The sequence below is a fragment of the Boleophthalmus pectinirostris genome, unplaced genomic scaffold, assembly GCF_026225935.1.
Source record: "Boleophthalmus pectinirostris isolate CB_2022bp ecotype Guang Dong unplaced genomic scaffold, ASM2622593v1 HiC_scaffold_8, whole genome shotgun sequence".
NCBI lineage: Eukaryota > Metazoa > Chordata > Actinopteri > Gobiiformes > Gobiidae > Boleophthalmus > Boleophthalmus pectinirostris.
Window position 1 is genome coordinate 33067985 of NW_026571515.1, and position 12153 is coordinate 33080137.

The 12153-nt window shown below is 37.1% G+C and overlaps 1 protein-coding gene across 2 annotated transcripts in view; it reads right to left on the bottom strand.

Annotated features, from left to right (window-relative positions):
* The window catches only part of LOC110164760 (adenylate cyclase type 6), a 55306-nt gene that overhangs the window by 7435 nt on the left and 35718 nt on the right, over positions 1 to 12153 (bottom strand). For both annotated transcript variants that reach the window (XM_020929874.2, XM_055165806.1), the window contains 14 exons: positions 10449 to 10598; positions 7729 to 7850; positions 5667 to 5778; positions 5058 to 5185; positions 4385 to 4543; positions 4157 to 4298; positions 3729 to 3857; positions 3624 to 3652; positions 2812 to 2959; positions 1952 to 2049; positions 1788 to 1875; positions 1598 to 1714; positions 682 to 840; positions 167 to 342 (listed from right to left, as the gene is read on the bottom strand). In XM_020929874.2, coding sequence (XP_020785533.1) covers positions 167 to 342; positions 682 to 840; positions 1598 to 1714; positions 1788 to 1875; positions 1952 to 2049; positions 2812 to 2959; positions 3624 to 3652; positions 3729 to 3857; positions 4157 to 4298; positions 4385 to 4543; positions 5058 to 5185; positions 5667 to 5778; positions 7729 to 7850; positions 10449 to 10598 — 1757 coding nt within the window. The remainder of the gene's footprint in view (positions 1 to 166; positions 343 to 681; positions 841 to 1597; positions 1715 to 1787; positions 1876 to 1951; positions 2050 to 2811; positions 2960 to 3623; positions 3653 to 3728; positions 3858 to 4156; positions 4299 to 4384; positions 4544 to 5057; positions 5186 to 5666; positions 5779 to 7728; positions 7851 to 10448; positions 10599 to 12153) is intronic.

Here is a 12153-nt window from a genome sequence, read left to right on the forward strand (position 1 = left end):
GATTACATTACAGCCAGGTGTTTCTGACTACACACACCTCCTCTTTTCATTAGTTTAACACACATCAACAGTTTAGCATAGCATTGACATATTTGCAATGTGTTTGTGGGCAGAGTTTAGGCCTGTATTTCCACTTTAATCACTGAACTGCTCTCAAAATACACACATGGCGTTGGAGGTGACAAAGAGGTCTGCGTTGTCGAACAGCGCCACCTGTGGCCACTCCATGAGCAGCAGGAAGGTGAGCTGGATGAGCAGCATCAGAGCCAGTTTCCCAATACTACTGATCTGCAGGAAGACGGAGCAGGCCAGCAGTGTCAGCAGCACACTGTAGCTGAAATACTAACACACAGAGAGAAAGAGAGAGGGGAGAGGGCTGTTAGAAGTGAACATGTTTATTATCAACCTAATGTTATATCCGTGTTCCCAGAAATTAAGAAATTATGTAATAACAGGTTTTGTTTTTCTTAATCAAGTACAATTAGTTTATTCCACAGACAGCCAATTTGGTTTAAAATTAGAAAAAAATATATATTGAAAAAGAGCTACATAATCTAGGCCTTACAAGTAAATGCATCCAAATAAATACATCTTCTACTCAAACTACTACATAAACATTAAAGTGAATTCAAGCCATTTTGTAGATTATATTTTTTACAGTAGAGAAGAGTGAACTCTCACCTCAGGGAATGGGCAGGAGGGGCCTTGGTTGGGGCAGACTTCCAGCCCGCCCTCTGCAGACACATTCAGGCTACGGATCAAACACGGCGTTACCATTTTCAATGAGAAGTTTAGGCTCTCGGCCACACACTCCGACAAACTTCTGGTGTCACAGGCAAACTGCAAACAAGGCACAACAAGACAGTCAGTAACCAAGGCTACAGATTTAACCAAAGACTGCACTTATTACTTCCTGTTATCTGTCTGAATTGGGAGCTACTAATGTTGCTTTAGCACTTGACAAATTATAACAAAATATTATATCCTTTCAATGATAAAAAGTGTTCAAAATGTCACATATAAGAGGAAGCTAACAATACATGCATAGAATAGTTGCAAATTTCAAATAACTGTATGTACCATTTTACTACAATAGTTTTCTAGATTTTTAGATACACATGAAAGATATGAAGCAAGATTTATGGCATTATTTAGTAAAGAAAAAAGTTAACTCTGCACAATACTTTTCAACAAAGCAAAATATGGCTAATTTGAGGGTTTGAAAATAAAACAAAAAAGAAAAAAGGTTGGTGGTTTTTATTGGTTATCTAACTTTTTTTCCTATGCTACATAAAATCTTAATTCATATATTTGGTGCCATTTGATATATATAAAAACAATAAAAAAATAAAAAATAAATAAAAAATATTGAATGAGATGGTGTATCGAAACTTTTGACTTTGGTGATGTAGACAGACTAATAATAAAGAATTACGTGTGTGAATGAAACAAACCCAACTCCAGGTATGTTTTTGATAAGGTAACCGTATTATAACATGGCGTAATGCTCACAAGAGTCAATTCTGTGTAATACAACACCTTTAAATTTCTACTGGTTGATTTGGTTTATTGTATTTTTTATATCATTGAAACTCACCATATTGACAAAGGCAGATATAAAAACAAGGAGGATGCTGAAGACTCCCACCAGGGTGCTGTTAGTGCGAGACTGGACAATCTTTTTAGAAACCGTCTGCATCGGGGACGGAAAAAGCTAAACAAGAGACAACAGCAAAATGTAATGCAAACATACAGAGCAAAGCCTTGTATCTCATGAAATCCACTACCTTAATGCAGGAATATATGGCACAGATGAAGAGGATGTTGGCGAGGATGATGAAGATACTGATATAGATTCCCAACATGACTGGGGTGCTGGAAAAAAGGGTGCACATTTTATTCTAAATGTTGAAAATGGTGAAATAGTAAGTTTTAGGAGTCTTGTACTTACTGTGGGAATACGACTATTTGTATGAATGATATAAAGCAGAATACTAGAAGAGTACAGGCAACATATCCACCGAAACGGTCGTCCACTTTTTTGGAATACTACAGAAAAAAAACATCTTTGTGAGTTGAAATGTCTGAAGTTGCTATACTGATCATGATTTGGAGTAGCTTTGACTAGTTTAGTATGTTACTGTGATAGAAATTTAGATGGTGGAAAGATTTCTCTCAATCTGTCTTGTGTAAATGAATGTGATTTCTGCCTGAAACCCAGACCAGTCATTAATATGTGTAAAGGTTCATCAGGCACAACTCTCTCCGCCTTCAGGAAGTTCTTTGTTATCATCAACTGTATGTTCATTTAGCACCAGCCTCTGAAACCAAACTCACTCTGCTTTGATATGTATGTAACTTGTATTTCTGTATAAATACTCAGAGCTCAAATGCTCTGGCAAATGCTCTGGGAGATGCAGTAGGAACATACTGCTGGTGGGGAGAGGCTGTTGGGCTTTGGCCGGAACAGGCCGAGGCCCTGTCCATATCTGCTGTAACAAGAATAAACCTTAGTCTATATTCCAAAAACTCATCGGGCTTTGAAAATTGATTCATTATTTATCTTCAAGAGATAAATAATTTTTTGACACGACATTACCGTTTTACAATTTTAATTATTTATCAACAATGTAATAAAATCAGAATTAGCAAGAACAATTGATAGACTTGACTTTGACTTTGTCATTAAATTACCACAGGAAAACGTTCCTTAAAACAAGATTATTCTGAATTCAAGTGAGTTAAAACCATGGTTAAAACTTATAAAATAGCCTGCTCATGTCATGACTCCTTTAGTGTTTCGATACAGACCTTTTTCTCCAGAGAGGAGGTCTGGAAGGTGAGGAGGAACTTCTTGACGTGGTCTTTTCGGAGCTGGTCGATGCTGCGAGCATCGATGGCCCGTCCTAAAAACTCGTCCACTTCATCCTCTGGGTTCATAGCCTCCTGAACACCACGGCTGCACATGCAAAAATAAGAAAATATGACATCATTATGTAACAATACTGTAAATAAATGTGAGTCTGCAATAAGTCATGATTCACTTTTGATGTATGAAATGAAAATGAAATGTATCAGATTATTAGACAGAAGTCAGTAGACCAGTCAAAAAATACACTCAAGGTTATCATCATTTTAAAATAACATTACTCAAGTATAAGTACAAATAGTGGTACAAGAAATTTGATAGAAGAGTAAAAAGGGAATTTGGGAAAACTGCTACTCAAGTCAGAGTAACTGAATGAAAGTTACAAATTTATAATTTGAAATTAATAATATTAAATAATGCAGAAAATATGGTAATGCAAATAATGGAACACAAAAACAAGAAAAATGGTTGAAATATAATTTAATATTGTCAACTTAGACTTATTCACAGTGGGAGGAGCAACTAAAAGACATGATCAGAGCTGCAAACTGAATTGCCACATTGTAGATTTTTGGGATTACAGTACTTAAATAAATACATATCAAACCATCAGACAGTTTTTAATCTGTCTGTGTGCACGACATATCACAGTGTGGGGACAAAAATCTGTATACAGATATAGGCAAACAGTAACTATGATTCAGGTTCGGATTGGTCTCCAGGAAATGTGTGCGTGTGTGTGTAGTGGACTCACTTGTCTTTGCTGGAGGTCTCATCTATCCCCTGCAGAATCAGAACATTTGTGATTAGAGGGGTAACTCGACTGTCACAGGTCAGGTCTGTGGTATTCTAGTCTCACCATCTGTCTGAAGACTTTGGAGTCTTTGGTCCTGGAGAAGGTCCGGTCTGGGACCCAGCGCGGCATCAGACCCTCGTTGGAGTTGGCTCTCGTCCGCTGCATCTTCGCCATCATCGCCTTCTCCTCTTTCTGCTCACAAAAACAATGTAAGATGGTGTAGTATACATGTTCTGATATTACAGCAGCAAACCAATGAAGGTCCTGATTCTCTCACTGGGTTAACTGGGGGTTTTGTTCATTTTAGTTTTCTTTGCAAATTTACAGTTGTCAGTAATCATTGAAAAACTAATGAAAACTTTCATTCCTTTTCATACCCCAGTCTTACAAATGACTTTGTATTAACATCTCTATGGAGACAAGCAGGCGATGGCTCTCTCATCAGTAAAAGTTACACAGTGCACTTTAAAAAGCATGTGTGTGGCACTGACCCGCTTCTGACTGCAACCAAGCACCAGAAAGGTCTCGATGCTGTTCTCTTTCAGGTAGGCATTTCTCTCTCCTCCAAAGCCTGGTTCCACCTCGTAGTCCCCGTTCAGATATTGCAGCGTGGCTTTGGTGATGTGGATGCGACTGGCAACACAACACATGTTTAAACACTGAACACTAAACTAGATATTATTTTTGCAAAGGAATAAATTGATCTAAATGACCCTCACCCAGCTTTGCCTCCTGCCTCCATGTGGTTGGCCAGAGTCACGTCATTGGACCACACGTCAAACTGCCACTTCCTGAGCCCCAGTACCCCACAGTGCACCCGGCCACTGTGAATGCCCACACGCATGTTCACGTTTACCCCCGTCACCTCACGGACAAGCCTGAAGAGGAAGAGTTTAGTTCAGATACTGCTATACACTGTAATTGTTCACCCAGGACTGTTTGAAACATAGAATGTTTGACAGTGTGACATCGCCCATAGACTACAGCTCCAGTCAAATGAAGCTCATGAGGCTAGCAGTTATAAGAGTGAATTTGGAGCCAAGTTCCATATTAGGAATAGGATTTCATTAATGAACAAAATGGAAAAATAATAACACCAGGATCATTTATAGCGTGTTAATACAAACATGTTAAGACCAAAATGACGAGGTTGACAGCAGCAGTTACAGAAAAAGGGGTGACAATTTTTGAATGTAAAGTCACTGCCACTTCTTATTTGGAAAGCAGGACAGCTATGTCTATTTACAGTCAGAAGTTTCAAAGGGTGTGATATGGACAAGCTGAAAAAGCTGAATCACCACTTCCCTAAACATAATGACAATACCATACACATTTGAATAATATTGTAACCTATTACTATTAAACGTGCCCCAAACACTGGTCAGTACTCACGAGATGGCCTCTATCATGTCGACGCCCATCTCCACACAACAGTGGGCGTGGTCAGCCCGAGGCTCAGGTAAACCAGACACACAGTAATAACAATCACCCAAGATTTTAATGCGCAGACAATGGTTCTCCTGAGGAAGAAGAAACAGATTTGACAGACTTTTAAATAAATGGAAAGTTGTACAGACTGTCACAGGTTAAACCAAACTTAAGTTTGAAATATTGAAAAGAAGGGCGAGACGTGAATACTACATGTCTGTGCTGTGAATGCATACTACATTTGTGGCAAATTTAAAATGGTAAATAGAAAATAATAGTAATAGAAGTACGAGGGAACACCATTAATGTAAAACTGTGCATGTCCAAATATTTTCTTTTTATGTTACATTTTTGTCTGAGATGTTGTCTGCCATAAAAAAATAAAATAAAAAAAAACATTGCTAAAATGTTGTGTAATCACCATGTTACCTTTTATTGTTTTGAAAAGGCTACATTCACCAAAAACAGTGTTAACACATCTAATAAGTATATATAGCATAGTAGAAATTTGCATAATAGCCTTCTATAAATGATTTCATATTAGTTTATTATAGTATATCTAACATTACTCACTGATGCCAGTTTGTCAAATCGGGCGAAGAGTTCGTTGAGTGTCATTACGAGCTCCTGAGCCGTGCACTGAGAGGCCAGACTGGTGAAGCCCTCGATGTCTGCAAACAGGATACTGTGGAACACACAAAAACACAGAAACGTATTTAATATTTGCATACTGATACTTTGCAGCTGATGTCATCAACATTCCCTGGGGTGTGATGTTAACTGCAGGCACTGCTCTGTCTGAAGCTCTATTACTCAAATTAAACTTAAATCTGAGCTTTTATTTAACTCAATCTGACCAGAAAAATCCGACTGAGCTGGAACTAAAACAGGTGAGATGATTTGTGCTCTTAAACAAGTCTCTCACACATAAAATTAGAGTCATAAGCTAGCTAGAATCAGCCAACAGTTTTTCAGTTAGTCACTCTCACCTTTTTGTTGAAAATCAAACACCTACACAGGACCACGAACACTCATATTGATCACAGGCTCCTGAAATGTGTTATATTTTGTGTTTTTCTTGGAGTTTTTTAGTTGTGTTTGCTAATGTGTGCGTTGTGTTACCATGGAAACTGATGAACATTCCATCATAGGCATACTTGTAGAACACCCCTAGAGTCATGTAACTGCAAAATGAATATGCGTAATATGTGCTACTATGTTGAACTTATCAGAATTTAGGGCTGGACAATATATTACAAAACTATTGATATCTTCATATCGCTAGGAGTGAAATCGCAAGTATGTTGTAAATGCTGCACATTTGAAAGATTTAAGCTTTTTTTGAAAATCAGAATCTAAGAATGCCATATTTGTATATTGCTGTTTTTGCTACCAACTAGATACTCAGAAGAACAAGAATGGCAACTGAAAAATTTACATGAAGTTGGACATTCCTCGAACAGTTTTAGAAAGGTCTATATATCAGAGTTAGTATAAAACATGTTAAAATTAACCAAACTATTATTTTTCATGATGAAAATGACATAAAAATTGGCATAAAACTTTTGAGTGTGCAATTTTAGTATTGAGACATTACCACTTTGCAGCACCATAAAAATACACTATTACTTTCTTCCATACATGCCCCTGTTTCTTCCGTACATGCCCCTGACCTTGAGATTGTGCCCCCTGCTGAGCTCAGGGCCTTGGTGCAGTGAATGGAGCTGTTTCTTTGCTCACTTGTGTAATTGAAAATGTGCCGATGCGCTCCATCTTTGGGGATTTTCTGATCCTGGCACTTGGTGATTAAGTATTCCCTCACTAGTGTTAATTAGCCTCCACTTTGCCAAACCACTCTCCCTGTGCTGTAACTGTGTGAGCCTGCTCTGTGAGAGGAAGCTACCGAGCACACATATGGTATGAGCATATATATAGAAGTACGGGGCTGTGCAATTAATGCAATTGTGCTTGAATCGAGATCCTATCATTTCAAATTGTCCTTGTCTACAGATAATCACTTTAATAAAAACACATGATTTGGAGCAGAGTTCAGGCTTTGGAAGAGAAAATGTCATGTTGTGTTATGTGGCTTTAATAAAAATAGGGCAAAATGTTCTTTTTTTGTTTTGTTTTTATTTAGTTTTTACGTTCTAGACCAGCCCTATAAACAAGGTGACAGTAAAATGTATCTGAGCAGTTTGAACAACAGACAAACTGACTGAATAATAAGGTAAAGTTAATGTGCTATAAAGCCACATAAAAAGCATTTTACTTTCTTTTTTTTTTTTTTCAAAATAATGGAACAGAGACAAGTGAAGTTTTGGTCTACATTTGCATAAAAGTAAGTTGTTTTTGTTTCTAAAATGATCACGATTATTTGCTTACAATTAAGTTTCGACCTGAATCATCACCACATCTGTACATATTATTATTGCTTATTATATGTATGCAATTACATATGTATTAACTTCCCTGTGTTTAAATATATAAAATTGTCACAACTATTTCACATTCTTCCAATTATATTTTGACCTGAATAATAAAAATTATCAATTATCCAATTAACCTTGACATTCTGATTGGTTGCATTTTGTATTTTTGCATGTACTTATTTGTGCAGCAGACAGGAGCTGACCTGACGTTGTCGTGCTTCTGGATATAGATCTTATGGAACATCATGTCTTCCTTCTTGGCATTGATGTCAGCCTTCATCTCCATGGCAACGTGCCTAGGCAACACAGAGAGCAGCAGCCGTTCCTGGAAACAGCAACAAAATGCAGATCAGCGTGTCATTCATAACATCAGCCTCTCTCACTTTCTCTCTCACTTTCACTCTCTCTTTCTCAATTTCTCTCTTTCTTCTTCTCTCTCTCCATCCCACTCAATTTAAATTTCTCTTTCAATCTATCTTAAATTTCTCTGCCCTTCTGTCTGTCCCTCTCTGTCATTCTCCCTTTTCTCTCTCTTTCTCTCTGACTTTCTTTCTGGTCTCTCTTCTTCCTCTCCCTCTTTCTCTCTCATTCTTTGTCTTTTTTTCAAAATCTCTCCCTCATTCCTCGCTCTCACTGCCCGTATGTCTCTCTCTTTCCCTCTCTCTCTGTCTTTCTTTCTTTCTCACTAACTTTCTCCATCTCTTTTTCTTTCAATCTGTATTTCTCAAGTTTTCTCTCTCTCTGCCCTTCTCATTACCCCTCTACCCACTCTCTCCTCTCCCATTTTCTCCTTCCTCTCTCTCTCCCCCTTTCTCTAGACCACCCCTTCTGTCTATCTTACTGCCCCCTCCTTCCTTCTCTCTCTATTTCTCTCTTGGCTTGAGCACTCTCTTATTTTCCATTGGTCACATCTGAGGCTCATTCTTTCATTCATAAAAACAAAAGTACTAGTCATCCCTGTGTGATGGTCTCTTAAGGTCAAATCAAGCCAACTCAATGTATTATCAATGAATCTAATGAAAGTATCGCAATGGGAGAAACTGGATTGACAAATGTGTTATTTAGTCTATGGTTTACATTAAAACGAGTTAAGTTTCTTACTTTGTGCTACCAGATTCTGAGGTTGAAATCACTCAAACATCAGTGAGATCAGATATAGTCAGCTTTTGTAAAATTGTCTATAAATTAAGGGCCGTATATTACTTTTATTATTTTGTCACCTATCTTATATGTTGCAATACACAGACCCTGCATCTTTAACATGAGTTCTTCACTCAAACTGTAAACACTCTGTAAATGGTAGGATGCAGATTAAAAATGATTTGGGACTTCACATTTGTAAATGTTCATTCATGTAACATGATCCTTCTAAAACCTACAATAACCAATTTAGCTGAGTGCATGTCAGAGGGGACAGCATTTAAATCAATTACACTTTATTGTCCCACTGGGAAACAGAGCTGCAGAACAGGTCCCAACATGTATTACCACCAACCACAAGAGGGCAGCGAAGGAGACAAATATTACACATATTTTAACATTTCAGCTATAATTAAAACTCTATAAGATTAGATAAATTAAATTAACTAGATAGAATAATTATTGTATATTCTGGTAATAATGGTAAAACCCTAATTTAAAAGGTTGATTGATTTCTCATTTATTGCTTGTAATTTTTACAAAAATATAGTATATTGTTGTGTCTAACATTATTGCGAACTATATTACTAATGCTTTTTCAAGACATGGGTGGACAATCGGGTGCTCTATGTAACTTTTGTCATGGAGGGTCTGTCATCTGCTTTTTCCATGGAGATGTTTCCTTTCTTTAAATAAATAGACTAAACCCTGCATAATTAAACAAGTTTTGCTTTCCCATCATTCATCAAGTTATTTATTGATTTTAACTGAACTGACAGGAAATTCTCATGTTTATTTATGGTATTATGTAAAGCACTATAAAACATGTTGAAAAGTGGCACTCAAATAAAGATATTATTCTTAAAAAGGGGGTATATTACAAGCCAGGCTGGCTCCACCTAGTGCCTCCACTCAATTTCATTTCTGTCCAGCGACTAGATCAGGAATCAGAATACACTAGACGGTTTGCAAGAACCCTGGAAATTGTAGACCGGCACTGGCCAATCAGTGAAGAGCTGTGAAGCTTAACGTTAAACTCAAGCTCCTGTCTGGGTCCCTTTTGTGGTACAACACAACAGTAAACAAAACGGTTGAGATGGATGTAGATGAAGCCATATATTCGATCAAGGATTTAAAGCAAAAAAGAACAAAGAGAACGTTTGGTGAATTTTATCAAGGGGAAAGACGTTATTGCCCTTCTTCCTATGGGATTTGCTTAATATAACAGTTAGCCCCATTAGCAGCACGTTACATACGTCATGACCAAATAGCAGCGATTGGTTAAATTTAAAAAAGTACCTGCCTACCATCGAGCGAACAAATCTGCTGCAAGGTCAGACGGTTTCCATGAAGTGAAACCAGCTGATGAATCAGGCTAGTATTTCACTTCTATGGGGTACTAACTGCTAACACATATTTAGATCACCATTTTACCTTTTATTGTTTTTGAAAATGCCATATTCACCAAAAACATATTAACAGTGTAAAAAGGTTTTATAGATTTTTATGAGTTTCTCCTCCCTCTGCTCCCTGGGTTAAGTCAGTTTTGTACCATGTTTTTGCACATTTACGGAGAATTGTTGTGTGGGAGCATGGGTGACATAGGCTTGTGGGTTGAGCATTGCACTGAGTCGTACAGCTATAGGGCAAATAGAGCTCTGGGGGAGATCACTAAAATACTCAAACATGAATAGATGACATAAAACCTCTTGAGGCATATTTTTGATGAGGGAACAATGTTACAACATGGTAGAAAGTGCTTGTTGAGTGTTTCCTGTTATACCTGTTGCTGATTCTCCCTCTGCAGATGTAGCCTCGCCTGAATGTATCCTCTGGTCTCCTGAAAGGCCTGTCTCTGGGACACTTCAGCCGGGTAGTGAGTGCAGATCCCAATGATGTTTGTGCACAGGAAGATCAGAACGTTAGCGCTCACCTGCACAACAACAGAGAAAGACATGAAAATATATGTGAAACTTAACAGAGAAGAGTTAGACATAATTACTATATCGACGTTTAAGAACAATATTTTTGGGGTACATTTTCTTTGCACTACTGGGAAATTTGTGGTTATTTTTTTGGCTATATGAGATTAAAGATGAGATTTATGTTGTAAAATTATTAATTAATACTGTTTTTGTTGTTTAAATTTACTTTAAATTTAATGACAGTGGCATAAATTAGTTTCAGTATTATTGTTTATCATCTATATTTTCTTCAGCAATGTATCATGCTTCAATTTTTTTTATCGTGATGGCCTAGTCAGACACCAAAGACTGAATGATAAGTGGAAATAACATAAGTCAAAACTGTGTCATTATTTTCCATTCACATAATTCAAGCAAACCCAGGAGCATCATTTGAGAGCACTGACTGTTGATCTAAGAGTCTCATGTGTTTCACAGAAAAGTTCTGACATTAAGTGAATCTACTGGTCATCCATATATACCAAAATACTATCACTAGGGAACTGAACTCAACATGTAGTTAAAGGAGCATTAAAAGTAAGGATGTAAAGATATCCAAATCTCTTCGGTACGATACTTTCATGATATGCATTTCACATTACAATATTTTGTGGAGGCTAACAAAATTGTGAATATGCCACTTTTTCCTCTTTAAAAAGCCTTGACAAGATTTAACCTAAAGTACTAAGATTTAAATTTCTTCATGTAGTCTGCAGTGAAGTGAAGCAAAGGATCATGGTCTATGTAGTTCCCTCTGTTTTTTTTTTTTTGTTTTTTTAGCTATTGCTGCACCATAACTCTTAATTTAAGCAAAGAGACTTGAATTCGATATATTGTGACGGTCCATGATATTATTGTGAGAATTTTGACGATACGATATCATGATATTTCAGTTATTGTTACATTCCTACTAAAAGGTGTAACTTTCTGTTGGTAGTCAGTGACTTGTCTCCATGGAGATCTTAGTTAGGTTAGGCTAGGTTATTTGACATTTGTAGTTTAAAGCCACATTGGAAAACATCTGCAAGAAGCTCAAGCTGCCCATGAGACATTAAAAAACTAAACATTAACAGCAGACATACTGGCACTGTGAAATAAACAAGTTACAAAAGTTAAGTAACTAAACATACAAAGTAACTAAACATATTAATGCCTTCCCTGGAATGTTCCACAGTGGCATTAAAACTCTGTCTGCTCACTCACAAGTGCTTCTTTTGCAAAAGAAACGTGTCTCTCCAAAAATCTAACATGCAACTTGTTGAATGGCAACACTTAATGCCATACTGCAGAACATTTCAGACAAAAAAATAACATATCTATGGAAACAAGCAAGTGGCAAACCTCTACCTGAAAAGTTACTTGGTGTACCTTTAAAGGGCCAATATATTTCTGATATTTCTCATCAAAACAAACCTGGAGTTTTGTTTTGTTTCATTCACACGTTCTACACACAAACCTGCATATTTAGGCTGAGTTCTTCTCTCAAACAGAAATCATCTGTTCCATGGCGTGATGTAATGCGGT